This window comes from Cyprinus carpio, chromosome B1, assembly GCF_018340385.1.
Source record: "Cyprinus carpio isolate SPL01 chromosome B1, ASM1834038v1, whole genome shotgun sequence".
In the NCBI taxonomy this organism is placed as follows: domain Eukaryota; kingdom Metazoa; phylum Chordata; class Actinopteri; order Cypriniformes; family Cyprinidae; genus Cyprinus; species Cyprinus carpio.
Window position 1 is genome coordinate 10,015,046 of NC_056597.1, and position 17,830 is coordinate 10,032,875.

General features: G+C 36.9%; 1 protein-coding gene and 1 long non-coding RNA gene across 3 annotated transcripts in view; one reads left to right on the forward strand and one right to left on the reverse strand.

Moving 5' to 3' along the window:
• Positions 1 to 1,689, reverse strand: part of LOC122135854 — a 30,535-nt gene extending 28,846 nt beyond the window's left edge. Inside the window, exon 1 of the long non-coding RNA XR_006153699.1 lies at positions 1,561 to 1,689. This is a non-coding gene — a long non-coding RNA (uncharacterized LOC122135854). The remainder of the gene's footprint in view (positions 1 to 1,560) is intronic.
• Positions 1 to 17,830, forward strand: part of LOC109108374 (polypeptide N-acetylgalactosaminyltransferase-like 6) — a 224,313-nt gene that overhangs the window by 32,550 nt on the left and 173,933 nt on the right. Inside the window, exons 1-2 of one of the 2 annotated variants that reach the window (XM_042716526.1) lie at positions 1,625 to 1,963; positions 2,263 to 2,502. In XM_042716526.1, the coding sequence (XP_042572460.1) occupies positions 2,368 to 2,502 (135 nt within the window). In that variant the 5' untranslated portion in view covers positions 1,625 to 1,963; positions 2,263 to 2,367. Of the gene's footprint in view, positions 1 to 1,624; positions 1,964 to 2,262; positions 2,503 to 17,830 lie in introns of those variants that run through there. The other variant, XM_042716527.1, reaches the window with a different exon arrangement.

Sequence of the window (17,830 nt, forward strand, 5' to 3'; positions counted from 1 at the left end):
ATTCTTGCCTTGAACGAATGATTTTCTCCAGTGTGAGTGCAGTCTGATGCACTGGCAGGATATGTGCCATTGTGTGTGTGTGTGTGTGTTTTTAGGTAGATTTTACATTTTATGTACATTTAAAATTTGTTATATGTTTCCAAAGATATATTAGGTTAAGGTTCTAAGTAGAGAAGCAGACTCTTCGCATGAGACCAGTGGATATTTTTTACATTGCCCTCAGTTACCTGCTTTACTGTGCTTGCCAATCGCTGTCCATGGTGCTGAAACAAATAGGCTGTGAATGGAGTGATGCAAATCATGGTAATCATGGTTCTGTTACAGCAGCATTCATTATACAGTGTGTGTGTGTATATATATATATCTGCAGCACTATGCATACAATATTTTTAGAGCAGGCTGTGCCTAATGGCCCCCTCTGTTGGTGGTTGGAAATTCAAACTGTACCAACACAAAGTTCATTCTTCTGTATATTTTATTTACAATAGCAAAGGAAATCATCTTAGTAAGTTTGTGTATCATTGCTTTTAAATATTCAGGACCAGATCCAACCTAGTATTGACAAAATTCATGAAGATCTGCAATTCACTTAGAAACATCAGGTGATCCCTTGTGTATGCTGTCTCCATATGCTGTGCTGCAGTTGCCTTTGGCGTAAGCATACCCCCACCCCACTCCATCTGTCTCCCTTTCGTTCCCATCAAGTATAGCAGCATTCAATAATAAATAAACAGCTTCAAAGAAATATGTGCTTCTTCAATAGAGACTCCAATCCAAAAAAATAAATAAAGAAAAGATCATGATCATGAGTCAGTCTTGATTGACTTACCCAGTGTGAGGAATTCTTAGAGTACAGCAGCAGAATTAATGATGCACAGTGAACAAAAGATTCTTAATACATAGTAGCCTCCAAATCATTGATATAATACTGATATGTTGAGTTTGAATACTAAAAACTTTGTACCTTTAAAATGGATAGGCCAAAAAAAAAAAAAAAAAAAAAAAACACCTGACTCCACAGGGTAAAAGTTAAAAAGCAAAAATGTTAACGAGCATGTATAGACAAAGTACATTGTCACAAACAAATACAGAACACTAAAAATAATTCAAACTAAATAAATGTAAATAAACGAAAGAACCTGTTAAACATAACTTAAAATGAAAAATAAAAGACAATGCTGTGCATATTTGATAAATATTATATAAATATAACATACTGCATGTTACATGTGATCAAATTCTATACTTTATACTTCTATACAGTTTTTCACCACAAACTAAGGTGAGTCATGTACAGAATTTATTCATATGATTCTCTAAAAGTACTGTACCAGTACTGCCTTGTTATATATATATATATATATATATTAATATCGTGACTTATAAAGCAATTAATACATTTTATTCTTACAGACATCTAGAATTTACAGTAAAATTAATACATTATATATATGTATAGTAGCCTAGTAGTTAATGGCTTGAACGTATAAACACAGTTGCGTTTAAAGATTAAGCGAAGCTACAGTTCACCAGCTCAAAGCAAAGCTAAGAATCGCTCACCTCTTTACTCTGTGAGCTCGTGTTGGTGTAAAGGCAGCTGCTTCACTGTGCTGTCCCACACATCGGAAAGCATCGCCCGACTGCGAGGATGTTTTCATATTAATGCGCAGCACACGTGGTTTATAACCGCAATATCTAAAGCTGAGGGCGATGTGAAGTCGCCCAAGTAGGAAAGAGAAAGAATCCGTAAACCTTCAGTAGGTGGGACGCGCGCGAGGGTTTTAATGAAGAGCACGAGACGGTTTCAAATTGTAGCTAGAGCGCATTGCCACTGATAAAAACGTAGCTCTCGTCGTTGTTCTGCAGTTATCGTACTCGGAAACGCTCCCCTTGTGTGTCTTCAACAAAGGAGAGGGGATTACTGAGCAACATACATGTCTCAACATGCAAATAACCCTCTACTGTAAGTCTTTTCATAGTATTGCTTACGCGCGTTGCGTCTCGCGTGACCGATACAAAACGAGCTCATCTGCTTATGTTTTGTCTTAGCTCTACTGGCTGTTGCAGAATTGTCTTGATTATTGATAATATATGATTATTCTATAGAGTGTTCAGTTAATGTTTGCTTAATTACGTATGTCAGTTAAGAGACAGCTAGTGTTGCTCTCGAGCCTGAGATTAATACGCGTTATAAGTCTGTGTTGCTCCGCTTCATTTTGGAGTGTTTGCTTATATGACGCGGCGACTTTGTCTTCCTTGCAGGTGAAAGTTTGTCGTCTTCTACAAGGATAGATACGGAGCTCGAGTACACACACGGCAGACACGCGTCTATCTAGCGCTGGATTGTGTCTCATTCGCGTCTTCAAAATGAAGAGAAGGCAAAAGCGCGTTCTGCAGATGGCATTTCTATTCATGGTGGCTTTAATTTTTCTGCCAAACGTCGGCCTTTGGTCAATGTACAGAGAGAAGAGCCTTATGAAGTCCCATGAGCCAGGAGAGCAGGTGAGTACAAACCTTTGACAACTATGTGACTCTAGAATTTATAGGTTAAGTAACTGTCAATCAGATCTGGTGCATGCAGCCTCAAGCTTTGATAAGTGTCAGCACACCTGGACTAGTACTGTACAGAAGGATATGTAGATTTTCTGTATGCAATCTTTCAGAAGTTTTATTTATCTTTTTTAAGTTTATGTCAGACTAGCCATACTGTATATATGACTTGAAGTAGTGCAAGTCATAGTAGTACTTCTCTCTGCTGTACTATATGGGTAGCAGGCAATCTTGATCTTTGCATAAAAGTTAAAAACTGTTGTATCAGCCTCAGCGTCTTAAAACGGCATTCAGTATTTATTCTGCCTCACATTTGTAATTTATTCAACTCATTATTTAAAGGGTTGGGAAATGGTCAACATTATTGTGTTTGGCCATTTCTGTATTGTTGGAAATGTTTAACGTGCACAGTTCCACTGTAATCTAAGTTTTGCTTTTTACCCATCTGAGAGGTAATGTGCCCTGGAAAATTGACATCCCATCTCCTCCAACTAACCTAACAGCACTCTGATTAAACTTTTAGCATACAATAATGCATCTTTAGCGCCTTGTTCAGTTGCTAATGAATAGTTAACAATATTGTGTGTTTGCCTCCCACAAGATTATGCATTTAGGAGCACTTAGGAAGTCAGCAGTTTTGCCTTGAGGGAAACATAAATCACCATTCAAAAATTAAAGAAATGCAAAATGCTAATATTCAATATTTATTGTTATTCTTCCGCTAATGCACTCAGAGAAAAGGAGAGAACAATTCAACCTCCTGAATGTTTGATCTTCAAGAGATTTGGGATTATAGCATCATTTTCATAGGCTGAATTCCTTAATCACGTTTAGCTCTTAGAGAACAACATGGATAAGCTCATTTACTTTGCAACTGGCTGCTGCTTGTGATGAGAGTGCAATCAGTGATTCTCTCAGCCAGATGTCATTGTGGCATATTTAGTCCCCTGAAAACATCTTGCATGTGGAAAATCACTTGGGCTGGGTTGGCTGCACTCACTTACGTACATCGCTACTAAATGACGCTTTCTTCTTCTCAACATTACAGAGCTTGCATTCCCATCTACTAAATTCCCTCTCTCCAAGTCCTTATGTCTGCACCCCTCACCAGCTGCCGAGGGGTGCTGTTGGTTCATTTGATTCCGCCCTTGGGTACCTAGTTGCTTTTGGTTTCTGCAACTGTGATGTAGTTCTAGCGCTCAAGGGGAAAATGCTGAGTCTGTTTATTGCGTCTCGTAATTGCTCCTCCCTCATTTGTTTTGCCAGAGTTGCATGACTTTAGCTTTAGGCGAGCACAACTGCACAAATCCAGTCTCTTCATTAAAGTCAAATCAGTGAGCAGACACCACGATGTGGACAGGGCCAAAAGTACCAGAGAACCTCATGCAGGGTGCTGTCCTTTCGCTTTCTGCTGACCTCCCTATTTACGATTTCCTCAAAGAGGCGCTGTCCAGGCAAAACAACCTCAGGAATTATGTAGATGCTTTAATGCAGTTAAAGCCGATGTGACAGGTAGGCCTTCACCCGGAAACATTCGGCAATGCTTGAGATAGCGGACTCAATATGTAGACTCTGTCGTCTGAATATTTAATGTCGTCTTACAAAGTAAATCAGGCCGGCTATTGATTCTCCAGCAGTTTTTAAGAGAATATGATTAGTGGATTGAGGAAAGAGGATGGGGAGGGCAGTACAGGGATGAGAGCAGTCTGGAATCAGACTCAATCCCCTCATGTCACACACTTTCCAGACTCAAAAGGAGCTTGAGTTTACCAGCTCAATAGAAAGATCCCAGTGCCTGTTATTGTGCACCTGTCAGAGCCAGAGAGATAATTGTCAGCAGAGATATTGTGTCAATAAACCCCCAAGAATCCCGGTGAATAAGCCCGCCTTGTGTGTCCTCTTTTATTATCCGATAGCAATTACCCATGATTGAATCAGCCCTCGGATCCCAAAAATCCTCCCTCAGCGATGTTAAGCGAGGTTTAACAAAATAGCGATGGGAAGCATAGACTCCTCGCACTGGGTCCCTTTCTTCTGGGAAGACGTGTGTTGAGTTCTGTCCCTCCTTCCCCGTCAAAATCTCGGCTTTCTGTCCTTTGGGAGACAATCATGTTGAATTAGCTGTGGCGGCCCACTCCTGGCGCGGGTAAACAGCATCTGTGTACTTCGGTGGGTGGTGCGCGCAGCACCAGTGCTACGAGATGGACGTGTGCTGATAAGCATGTGTCAGGACTGATAACCTTCCCTCAGCTCCTAACAAGAGCCCACCATTGAGCATGACATTGCCCAGGAGCATTATGAAGAGGCTGTCTATGCAATGCTATCTCACCGTGCCACTGCTCTTCAGTGTGTTGACAACAACGGGGCGTGTAACTCTGTCACTGATAGCATGGTGGATAACGAGAGCTTCATTGTAGTTAACTACCTGGGGTGGAAGCATGGCAGAGGTGGAGGGCAAGGTGACCTCAGACTCTTTAAACTTCCCTGGATCAAGTTTTTAAGATGACCATGTTTATGTCATTCCAGACGAAGGAATATTATTGTTGCTTTCCATTTGCCAGTAAAGTGACAAGGGGAAGAGAGATGTAGTAATTGCAATTACCCTCAGTGTCATACTAGAGAGATACATTATGGTAATGCACATGTCAAGCTGACGGTGAGAGCATGGATGAAGAGTGAACCAGATGATTTGAACTGAATTGTGGTCTGGGAATGCTGAAAGATCACACAAATAGTATTGTAGAGAGGCCAGAATCACCAGAGGATGAGCACTGTTTAGTTCTTGTCAGGAAGCATTATAAGCATTCCTTGATGAGCAGCACCGTTCGGTGTGACACAAGGGCGAGGTTCAGTTTGGAAATGGAATGGGTTTGATGATATAAAAGTAAATGGCCACCATTTTGGCCAGAGAAGGAATGAGTGTTTTTCTCTTCATAATTTCCATTTCAGCTGAATATAAATTAAATTGTGCTGTCATGAGGGAGGGGATCTTAGTCAGCCAAACGATCAGTACCAGAAGAGATGATGTAATTGAATATTCCACCTTGCATTGATAGTGTCCAGGTCTTCAAATCTCATAGACCATATAGCCTTTCTCCACTATCCCATGGCATTCTGTTATCGAAAGTCATCAGTGTCACATTGTTTCCCTATAATTGCGTTCTTCCCAGAAAAAGGGTAAAGATAATTGGATTTCTTTGTGTACGAAGAAAAATATCTTTGATGCCTGGCTATTTTTACTTTGGTCCATGTAGACTAGCGTTTTCTGAGGATTTAGACTTGGCCTAGACTCGGACTTGAACCACCAGAGCTACTTTTCCCAAAAGCATCGTAAGGCAAAGTATATCGTAGATTAGGGCTGGGTCATATATCGAATATTAGCGTTAATATCAGAATAATTTTTAAAACGATGTTAAATTAGAAAATATCGTGAATATCAAATATTTCAATTTCAAGCATATTTTCCCAAAAGAAAGCACGGAACGTGCAAAAAAGGAACATGTAACTGCAGACTGCTCTACACGCCTCTACTACGAGAGCTTTCATGAGAGCGGTTTCCAGATAACAAGAATTTAAATCGCCGAACCAGAGCTTCACTGTTACAATACATTTGCTGCCCGGTGTTTGCTTATTTTAAGCAATCTGGCAACCATGCACACGTGCTCACTCCTCATTGCGAAAGGGCCGCCGCCGATGATCTGAAAACACTAACAAGCAGGAGTTTAGCGATCTAATGAAAGCATCATTCAGCCGGTCTGTGTTCTGTCATAAGATCTTGACTGTATTGTTTGTGATTGTGATCGCTGAATTAATGCACTTACTCGACCGCTGATGTTTGAATACAGAAACATAGGCTATGGCCATTTGGATTTACTATTAGGGAATGTCACTGTTATATTTACCAGTTTTCACAATATAGACAGAGAGAGTGCAAAATTATTTGGTTTGAAATAGCTGTGTGCTTCAGCAACTAGCTCTCCAACTAAGAGGGTTTTTAGTGTCAGTGGGAACATAGTTTCATGCCACAGAGCTTCTCTTAAAACCGCAGACAGTTGACAGACTTGTGTTCTTAGCTAAAAAACTTTAATAAAATACTTATCCCAGTTTAATTATTTCCCCTAGTTGCATAGTTTAAATTGTGAATTGCATGCACTAAAAAGTTGACAGAATGCACTTTCTGTACTTGTTTTGCACTACTTCAGTTACATATAGGCCTACATGTGTTCATTTAATAAAAAGCAGTGATCACTTGGTCAATATTTTTATATTTAATTTAAACTGCTTAAATTAGCTGTTCAATCTAAATTGTCAATCAAAATCATGTTTTTTGTTTTATTATTTAAATGCAAATGCAAACATATCGATATATATATTGAATATCGTAAAAATTTTGACAATAGTGAGATATAATTTTTTTATATATATCGCCCAGCCCTATCATAGAGCCATTGCCACCAGTGGTCACAATGCTTTTGAGAAATGCAGCCAAGGTCTCCACTACTCATAAAAAATATGATTTAAGACTTGGACTTGAGATGGACTTAAGTCCAAATTCGGTCATGTCCAGAATCAAATTCTGCAACAATGATGCACAAACCCTCCTCCCTTCATACACATACTTTGCTTTTATGTTAAACATTCTGCTCTCTGTCATTACCACCTGCAGATGCACTTGATGGCCCATGCCCCTAATATGAGCAGCGGCATGACCCTCTCGAGAAAGAGACAATTTAAACTTGATTACTATGATGTGCCTCATGAGGTGAGGATGGAGCAATGTCTCAGGCTGTTCACTTTGGCTCCCAAGAGTAATGCGCATTTCATATTGAGCGGTAGCAATATAGTAGAGCAGGGTAATATAAAACCACTTACTCTCAGGCTCACAAAACAAAGGGACATGGACCTTTCCAGTCTTGTGTGTTTGGCACCTCCATTAAGATAATAACTCTATTACAAGAGATCAAAATCCACTAAAAAAAAAAAATATTCTAACTTAATCATTACACAAAATAATCTCTCTGCCACAATTTTTATGAGAAAAAAAAAAAAGATTTTAATTGCATTATTTCACAAATTTATAATGGCCATGGCCATGTGCATGATTTTTAGGTGTAGGCTTATACTGATTAGAATGAATTGAACTAACGTACATTTCCAGAGTTTATGAAAAAGTGTTTATCTGCTGCAAAATAGCCCTTTTTTATTGATTAAGTGAATGGTTTGTGAATATATATATATATATATATATATATATAGATTACTGCACATATCTGTCCAGACCTTTTTTATTGTATATATATATATATATATATATTTTGCATTATCTGACATCTGTATTCAGGATTACTGCACATATCTGTCCAGACCTTTTTTATTGTAATGTTATAAAACAATTTAGATCTAAATACTGTAGCTGTCTTCCAAAATCTAGGTTGCTTACAGTATTATTAACAGAACCTTTTAAACAGAAACTATAGCTCATACTTATCAGGGCAAAAAAGCCTGATCGGTTGTTATGTACTGCAATGTTGTAATGTTCAAAAACAAATTTTAATGATAATGATAATATTAAATACTACCTTTCACACAGACTAAGCTGCTTAAAATAATTCACAAAAATAAGCATGCATATTAAACAGGCATCTGGATGGTAGTAAGCGAGATTACAGGTAAACATAATAGCTATAAAAGTATTATGTATCATTATGTATGTCAGTGCTGTTATACATTATGTAAGTGTCTGTATGCAGCAGTGTGTTAATCTTCTCTTTATTTGTCCTGAGGTGATCTGAGAGCTCTTTGTGTTGAATTATGGCCGTTTGAACTGGCAGGTTTCACTGACTCCTCCACCCGAGTGATTGTTATCTAAGGAAAGTGAGGTCTGTTATATTTTATGGCTCCTCTCTGAGCGTGTGGAGATTTATGGCATTAAAATCTGCCATGTAAGGTGATATTGGTCATTGGCAAAAAAAAAAAAATAATAATAAAATAAAATAAAAAATCCAGTAAAATTGGGCAGCCCATTTAATGGTGTAGCCCAGTAAAGGATGTTATCATTAGACCTGGGGGATAGTGGGTGATTATGCAAAATGTGTGGCTAATGCACAATTTAGAATCAGCTTTTGATAATTTTTCCATCATCAGATGGTTTATTTGATCCATATACTGGCTGACCAGAGAATAAATGTTTAAGACTTGCTGGCATGCATTGTAATTTACCATAATTATTGAAAACTATGGAGACTATTGAAGAAGTTTTGAGTTTGGAGTTACAGAAATTTAGAGCAAAGTTATTCATTAATGCTTTGGCAGGAAAACCTGGCATTTGGCTGCAGATCTTGTTTAAAACAGGAAGCAGTCATTTACATTTACAGATAGAAAATTAAAGAAGCTTTTCATATCCTCAGTGACAAAGCAGGACTCAAGGTTATGTCATTTTTTAAATGATTTGTGTTCTTGCTGTTTATTCATCATCCAAGCCTCAGCCCCTCTCTCAAGGTTAAGGTGGAAAAGGTCATGTGAAGCAATGCAGTTCTTCTATTGGTAGAAGCGATGATTTACAATCAATCTCATCTCTGTGCATTTAATCGACTTACATGCTCTCTTGAGCTTTCATTTTTGTGGAGTAATAATATCACTCCTATGTTTTCTCACCGTATAATCACACCAAGTTCAACTGATTCTTAACTGCAGTGTCTCACACTGTCTCAGTAAAATTTTTAATGATTCACTAAATAAAATTAAAATTATAATTGCTTGTTATTGCCTATGTGATTTTTAAGAAAAGATGAGTAAGGTTAGAACAGAATAAATATAATAGACCTGTGGGAAACGGTTCAGCTTTTCTAAGAGTAACTGATATTTCCAGATCTTATTTCAACAGTGAGACTATTTAAAAGTCATTTCATGAACTCCAGCGAATGTTTTACCTTCTTTCCATTTCAAATGAACTTGATTAGTATCTTTTAATATTGCGAGAAATCCTCCAGGCTTGTTAGAGGGTCTCAAAAAATACATTTTCAAGTTCATTTATTCTCCTTTAAAAATTAGCTGTTTCTCCTCTCTCCCTTTGTCACTCTCTTTTCCCCTTTAATTTATTGCACATTGCCCGAAAAAAAAAAAGTCAGCTAGGTTCACTTATAAGAAAGACCATGATGCTTATTAGGGTTTTTTGAGTCATTTTAAAATATTATCCAATTTAATTAATGCCTCACAGAACATCTTTGATCTCTTAATGGGGAAATAGGCACTGACTATGATGAATGTTTGCTAGGTGTTGTTAGTGAATCTTTATTAGAGGCTGGAGGTGTCTTTCCATTGTGCTAGATGCTGAATTCATCAAGGATGAACCTATGTTCAGCAACCATACTGCATAGCCAGATAGATGATAGAACTAGCAAGGGAACAGCTTGAGACCAATCACGCCACTGTAGGGAAAACTGAGACAGATATTAGTCTGTAAAGTTGGGAGCAACTTGCTGCCCACAGCGCCAATTTATCTTGAAGTAAGGCCAATGTATGTGCTACAGAGGAATGGATAGGGGGTGCTGAGGGAGGAGAGGTATACAGCAAGTTGTGTGAGAAAAGAGAGAAAGAGCAAACAGCTATTAATGGAATCAGCACCCTTAGAGATTTGCACTGACCTGAGGTCTTATGCATGTGTGCTTGCTTTTTCCATGTGCGTAGTTTGTTTGTCCACTCCTACAAATGTATATGAGATATATTTTCTTTTTATTTTACTTTATATGTAGTACCTTGGTTTTAATTTGTAATCATTGCATGACAATTAAAACAAACAACGGGGGCCTGTATGAACTTGTCAGAATGGAGGAGTGGAAGATCTGAGTTCCTCTTCATGTGATTAATTATCACTTAAAAAGTCCCAATTTGCCTTTCCACAAGTCAAGGCCTTAAACAGAAAGTCTTAAATTCATAAAGTCTTGGCATTCAATGCCAAAAAAAATCATCCTCAGTAGTTATGTTTTGTAATACATATATCTAAAGGTCAAAGACAAAACATACTATTTTGGTGTTTGCGTCAAAATAAACTTAAAAAAGTTATTCTATATACATAGAAAGTGTATTAAATAAAAGTAAAGCGTCTACTTTGCCTGTGTCAAAATATGGTTGAAAAATGTTTCCACTGTCATTCAGTGTAACAGGTCAGAAAATTTATATATTCAGACCTGTACTTATTAAAATATATTGAAGAAAAAATAACTAAATTTTATTATATTTTAGATGATTAATTAGTTTTTGGGGGCTGCACTGTGATCCTTATATGTCATCAAATCATTATATAAATATTAACTGTTGTTACACTAAATGACATTTGATTAAGCATCATTAATAAAAAATATTAAAATTTAATATAATGAATTAGTAAAAAAAGTAAAAGTTCACCCAAAAATAAATATTCTGACATTATTTTTTTTTCTTCTTCTTTTTATAAAAATGAATCAGCATTAATTACTCTCACCTTGGATGTTGTATTGATAGTGATAGTTCACCCAAAAATAAATATTCTGTCATTAATTACTCTCCCTCATGTCGTTGCAAACCTGTAAGACCTTAATTTATCTTCAGAACACAAATTAATTTATTTTTGATGAAATCTGTGAGCTTTCTGACCTTGCATTGACAGCAATGCAACTAACACATTCAAGGCACAGAAAGGAAGTAAGGACATTGTTAAAGAGAGTCCATGTGACATCAGTGGTTCAACCTTAATGTTATTAAGCTACGAGAATACTGTGCGTAAAGAAAACAAAAATAACTTTATTCAACAATTTATTTTCTTCCATGTCATTCTTCGACACACATTCATGAGAGTACCACGCGTGTGGTGTTGATGACACAGGAGTCGGCATTCTGATGTAGAACATCCATCTCTCTTACTTCATCGTCTGTTTATTCTGGTTCAAATAAGTAAGGCAAGGCAAAAAATTGCAAGTCATCCTTTCTGTCAAAATCTTCAGACATGTTTACCAAGGCTGTGTTATGTACAGCGTGCGTCCTCTTCTGCTTGTAAACAGAATGCTGGCTCCTGCATCAGCATCACCAAATTGTTGAGTAATGTCACATGGACTTTTAACGATGTCCTTACTACTGTCATACTACGGTGAGATACACGGATGTAGAAGGCGAAGATAGATGCAAATTAGGGATGCACCGATCATGATTTTTCATGGCCGATTCCGATACCGATTTTTTACAAGCAAACTGGCCGATTCCAATACCGATTTCCGATTTTTTTTTCTTTAAGCAACAAACAAGAAATAAGGAAAGTATGTTTATTTGGTATTTAATAGGCCAAACTGGCTTTTGGCTATTGAAAACAATAACCGTAACCATCTGAAATTAACGGCAGTAACTGCACAGTAAGTAGCCTACATTCAATACAAACATAGATGGTACAGACATCAGCATTTAGCTTTTGTTTTTGAATTGGGTTGAAACTACATAAACTGGCCTTAAATGAAAAGATTAACTGTAACCATGTGAAATTAAAGGCAACAACTGCATATTCTACAATCCAAACAACACAATCAACACACATTTAGTAAGATGTTTCGTAATCAGCATTAAGTATTTGTTTTAGTTTTTAAATTGGTTTTAAATAAAAAAAAACCAATTGGTCTTTACCAGTGAGACTAAATAAAAGTATGCTATATAAATAAATTATTCCAAAATGTTCCAAAAATAAAACAAAGATGCAAAGTATTTCATTCGTCCAATTAAAAAAAAATAAAATAGGGTAATGATTCACATCTATATTTTTTTACTTGAGCCAATGACAAATAAAAAAAAGGTGAATAAATCTATTGTCTCAAGTTAAAAAAAAATAGATGTGATTCATCACCCTAAAAAGTTCTAAGACAGGTACAGAAAAAAAAAAGAAAAAAAGCATTTTAGTCCTTTTCGTTTCTCATCCAACACGCAAGAAGTTGAGCTGAACATCCCTTCACTGTATCCGCTTGTGCAGGGCGCAGACAGGTACAGTACGCTCGCACAGCTTCATTGAGTGCAGGAAAGGTTTTGTGCAGCAGGCTGTTCGCTTCCTGCTATCTGTGCCTCAGACATGTAACTGCACTTCCAGTGCTGAACGGCTGCCCGTGTCCTGCGCACAGATTTCAAAATACTTCCACACAAATGATATGATAGCGAATGATTACAATGTAGTCTGTGCATGCAGGCGCACTTCCGGAAAAAACGGCCGAAAAAAAAAAAAAAAAAACGACAGATTGCCGATCGCGTATTTTAAGCAAAAACCGGCCGGTTCCGATTTATGGCCAGTCAACCAGTGCATCCCTAATGCAAATAGTCTTTAATATTCCACAATAGGCCAAACACAGGACGGACAAGTAGGATGAACGCGTAAGGACTAAGTAGACCGGACGACAAACAGAGAACAGAACACAACTAATATAGTGGAGCAAATGAGGATAATTAACCAGACACACCTGAACTAAATGACACAATCAAACATGAGGAAAAACTGGGACACAGAACACGAGGAATAAAAATACAACAAAAGTCCAAAGGGGTGTGACAACTACCTTTCTGGGACATAAAATATTCAGTTGCATTGCTGTCTATGCAGCATCAGAAAGATCTTGAATTTCACTAAAAATAATGGCTTAAATTTTTGTCATATCATATGACCTTGGAATAGAGGTCATATAGGCTATGAATGGCATGAGTATGCGGAAACAATGAAAGCATATGGGTTTGGAATGGCATGAGTATGAGGAAATAATGGAAGAATTTTCACAATTTTGCTTTGTTTTGTAATAAATGACCCGGGTGCATCAGTATATGTTAGTTTGAGGATCATAATACTCCTAACTTTTTATGCCTCTGAAGCTATTTCTTTTTCTGTTCACAAAACCAGGCAAGTTCTACTATTAACTATTCAATTAAATTTTGAAAAATAAAGTCTAGCCTCACATTATTTCCTGGTGAATATTCTGATGCACTCTGAAGTACACCACAATACGTCAAATGCATTGCTGATGCTATTTTAAGTCACACTTGTTTTTATCTTAGATTGGCGTTAACAGTCTGACTATCTGGTATCAGTGTTGGGTGAGCTGCTGCGACTGCATAACTGTCTTGAAGCCGCATGCAATACCAGCAATTGATCCTTTTGAAAACGTGGCTTTGTGTTACTCAAATTACACTTCAGCTCTCTATCGATCAGAATGCTGGCTGCAGCCTTCGCGTCGTATAGTGTTGTTATTAAGCTAATTTATCCTTGGAATCACCGAGTAGAAAGCTGAATTAAGTGTGCAGTGCAGTTAAATTACCTTTCCTGTACTCAATAGCTAATACATAAATATTTAGCCACAGAATCCCTGTGCAGGTCTTCATCTGCCATGTTGCCAACTGTTCATTATGTAGAAATAAAGCACAGCAGACACATGTATCAAAGCCCTCGTTGACACCTGGCTGTTCTCACAAGCTCTCCGGGTCATTAGAAGACAAGCTTCTTCTCTCCTCAGGCTGCTGTTCTTTGCTTTCCTGTTATTTATGACATCACGTGAACTCATAAAGTCCATCCTAATTACACTTCACTCTTAAGATTAATGGCCGATCTCAGCCAGGTGCATCTGCCAAGTTTACCTTTTTCCCACACGACTGATAGATGTTTCTGTGGCTCCTTGAGATTTCACGTAGCCACTGGACGGAGGTTTATTAGTCAATGAATTGGAACAGGTGCAAGGACCCTCATTCTGCCTTCACAACACGTCTGGACCAACTTGAAAACAATTTCTTGGCTGAAGCCGAAGTGATTTGTCTCATCTTTTTGTCCCGAATTAATTTCCTTTTGCTCTGTTCTCCCACGATGATCATTGTCTGTTTCTGTGTCGGTTCATAGTACTAGTAGTTGCCTTAGTTTTAACTCTTCGCTCAGAGGACATTTCTCCTGCCTTTCATGCCACTGCTAATGTTGGATCATCACTTTAAAGCAAGATTTCAATGGCCCTCACCTTAACATCCTTACATCTAAATGGTTTTGTTAAACTGCATGTGTTAATAATGGGCAACTTGATGATGCTTTGAGTGAGTCCCATCTCTCAATCTTACAAGGCCTCTTATAGCACTAATGGTGACATGAGCTGATAATTACTTGATGAAAGTCTTTAATGTTCTCCTGATGTAACCTCTCAGTCCATGTATTGCTTTAGAAATATTGCAGATCTCTTCTCCCCCCCCAACCCCCCCCCCCCCCCCCCCCCCCCCCCACCATTTCCAGGCCTTGTACATTGTGGTTGTTGCTTTGATGTTGCAGCTTTATTGATATAAATCTTTGTTGTTGCTCTCAGTTCAGCTCCTAGCTAAAATGTAATACAACTTTTTGGCCTTATGTTTTATCTTTGTCTGTAAAATCATTGGAATGTGACCTAATGAATAGAGACTATGAATAATAAATAAAAGACAATAAAAACACATTTACAAGGCTGTACAATACTCTTGAGTGGAGAAGTAAGATTTTAGATGTTTATCAAGTTCGTAGTTGTTTCAGATGGTAAATATATTTTATATTTCCCATCTTGATTATGAGCTTTCTGGTCGCAGTTGTTTTTGAGTCAGTAACTTGAGCTGTAAATGCCATGTGATGCAGGTGTTTGTGCATAAAGTATTGTTCAGAATTATTTACTAAAATAAACATCCATAAAATACCCAGACCATGAAATTTACACTGCTAATGTATCTAACCTATGGCATCTAAAATGTAAGCAAAAACTTTTTGAGATGTACAAATGTTGATCTGTTTTTTAGATTAATTATATGTTGAATTCATGCAATTAATAGGTTTATTTTACTGTATTTAATTGATAAGATTATTTAAATATGTTCAGTGGCGTCATATTTATTTAACCCTCTGAGGTCTAGGGGGTTTCAGGGGCCTGGAGAAGTTTTGACATGCCCTGACTTTTGTGCTTTTTTCAGTTGCTTCTAAACATATACATGGCTAAAGTCTGAAAACACTGTATTCAGTACAAACTCGGCTACAATAATATGTAAATAGCATGTATGTACATGATTGTGTTTTTGAGAAAACAACGTTTATGCGTGGTTAGTGAAAAACTAAAATTTTGAAGTCACTGTCAGGAATTATAGTTTGGAAAATGTCTAACTAGTAAAATGTGTACACGTTATGTGAAACATAATACAAGTATATAAATAAATAAAAAAATAAAAAGACTTACTCATGTTTTAAAAAAGACTAAAGTGCTTCATTCTCTTTTCTGAGGAAATCCAAAACTCAAATCCTGAGGTAATCCTCAGCGCATCTTCTTGGGGTGAATTATGTCTTACTCCTCTCAGCGTGTAGCAAACAGTAAAATAAAATAAAAAAATTTAACAGTCTTGCTGCTTTGTTTTCTGTATGGGCGTTTACAAGCCACAAGCTTCACGTGGAACATTATAATCTCAATAGCGCGTTCAGCGCGTGGGTGTGGTCGCATTAGATATAATGAAGGGAGACGTGAAAAGACGGACATCGCGTTGTTTTCATATGGATTACTTTATCTCAGAATATTTGTTTTTGGTAGCACTTGCTTAGTTTAAAAGTAGACATGTCAGGCTTTCTATACTGTAGATATCTCTCTCATGTCTCTGTGTTGGGTATTTGCTGAGTTACAGTTCATTTTAATGGCGCGCTTCTAAATGAAGATCACCGCAGACCAAGGCTGCAGACAGCACACCTGGTTTGTTTTCTTTATTTTATAAATGCACACAGTTTTGTATTAATTATGTATACAAACAAAAAAAAGTAGACCCTTTACAGATTCGATTGATGTATTGCTCTTATCTGTACAATCAAAACTGAAAGTGTAATTTAAGTTCTTTTCGGGGTTATCAGGAGAAAATGCCTCAACGCATATACGCGGGGATCAACACCAGAGGGTTAATAAATTTTCCTGTTTTTACATAACTTATTTGTTTATTTGTATTTTGTACATGTCTATTATGGTTTTCATTTTTTTTAGGTTTAGGTTAGGAGTGGGGTTATGAGCTCAAAATACCATTATAATAATAAAATGTAACTTTATATATCATATTCAGTATATGTAATGTAAAAAATCTGTAATGATTTAGTTTAGGGATGAATTCTCACTATTAACTAGTTGCTTATAAAAATGCATACTACTAACATATTGACTGTTTATTAGTACTTATAAAGCATGTATTAATGTTTTATTCTACATGACCATATTTTAGATCTTACCCCATGCCTAAACTTAACAACTACCTTACTAACTATTAATAAGCAGCAAATCAGAGTTTATAGAGACAAATGTTATAGTTAATACTTAGAAAGAATTGGTCCCCAAACTAAAGTGGGATCATAGTATGATATGTGGACTTAAACAGATCTGAGCAAAATAAGCAAGCTAAAATGCAGTACATCTATATCTTCCATTCCATATTTAGAAAACTTCATTCACTGTGATTGAATTGAATCAAAAATGGAAATAAAGCAAAATAACCAAGAACAAAAATAGTAGAACAAAGCAATCCTCAGATGCCACATTCATTATTTACAGCAGTCAAAAAGAAATTACATTGTGAAGAAAGCTGCTTATTAATCAAACTCCATGCATGTGAGAGTAAAGTGCATGCCAATTACATACAAATAAAAATGCTAAAAATAAAAGTTTTCTGTTTTTCATGTAAACAAGTCATAATAATGACATTAATTTGATCTTGAATCAAGAATCAAGCAATCTTGATAACTGTGATCTATTATAACATAAAATATAGCTATGTATTTCTTAGAAAAAAGAAAAGAAAAAAAAAACCTGTCCAGTTGATGTACTGTAGTTATAGCATCTACCAGTAGGGGCTAGTGGGACCATGCTAACAGCCAAGCCTAGCCCGCTGGTTTTCACCCCAAAAAAATCCTCCTTAAATGATTTGTTGTTCTTGTCAGATTTATTCAGATGAACATTTCCCCCATAGAAATAAATATGAGGTTAGCCTGTATACATTTTCCCCATGTTTGCACAATATCAGCTTACTGTGCATCGTGGTAGTTGACAGCAGGGTACAGTGAGTGCAGTTTGCCTGTGATGGGCACTGACTGAGGTGGACAACATCTATCAGAGCTTTTCATGTTGATCTGTAAAAGCACTGTTTCTGCCTACACTGATCAAACCATATCATTGCTGAAAAGTTTTTGATGCCTGATGGTTTCTTGTTAAATCTCACGAACAATCCTGTCCATGAGATCTTGAATCTAAAACCATAATAAAGTCAAACCATGACA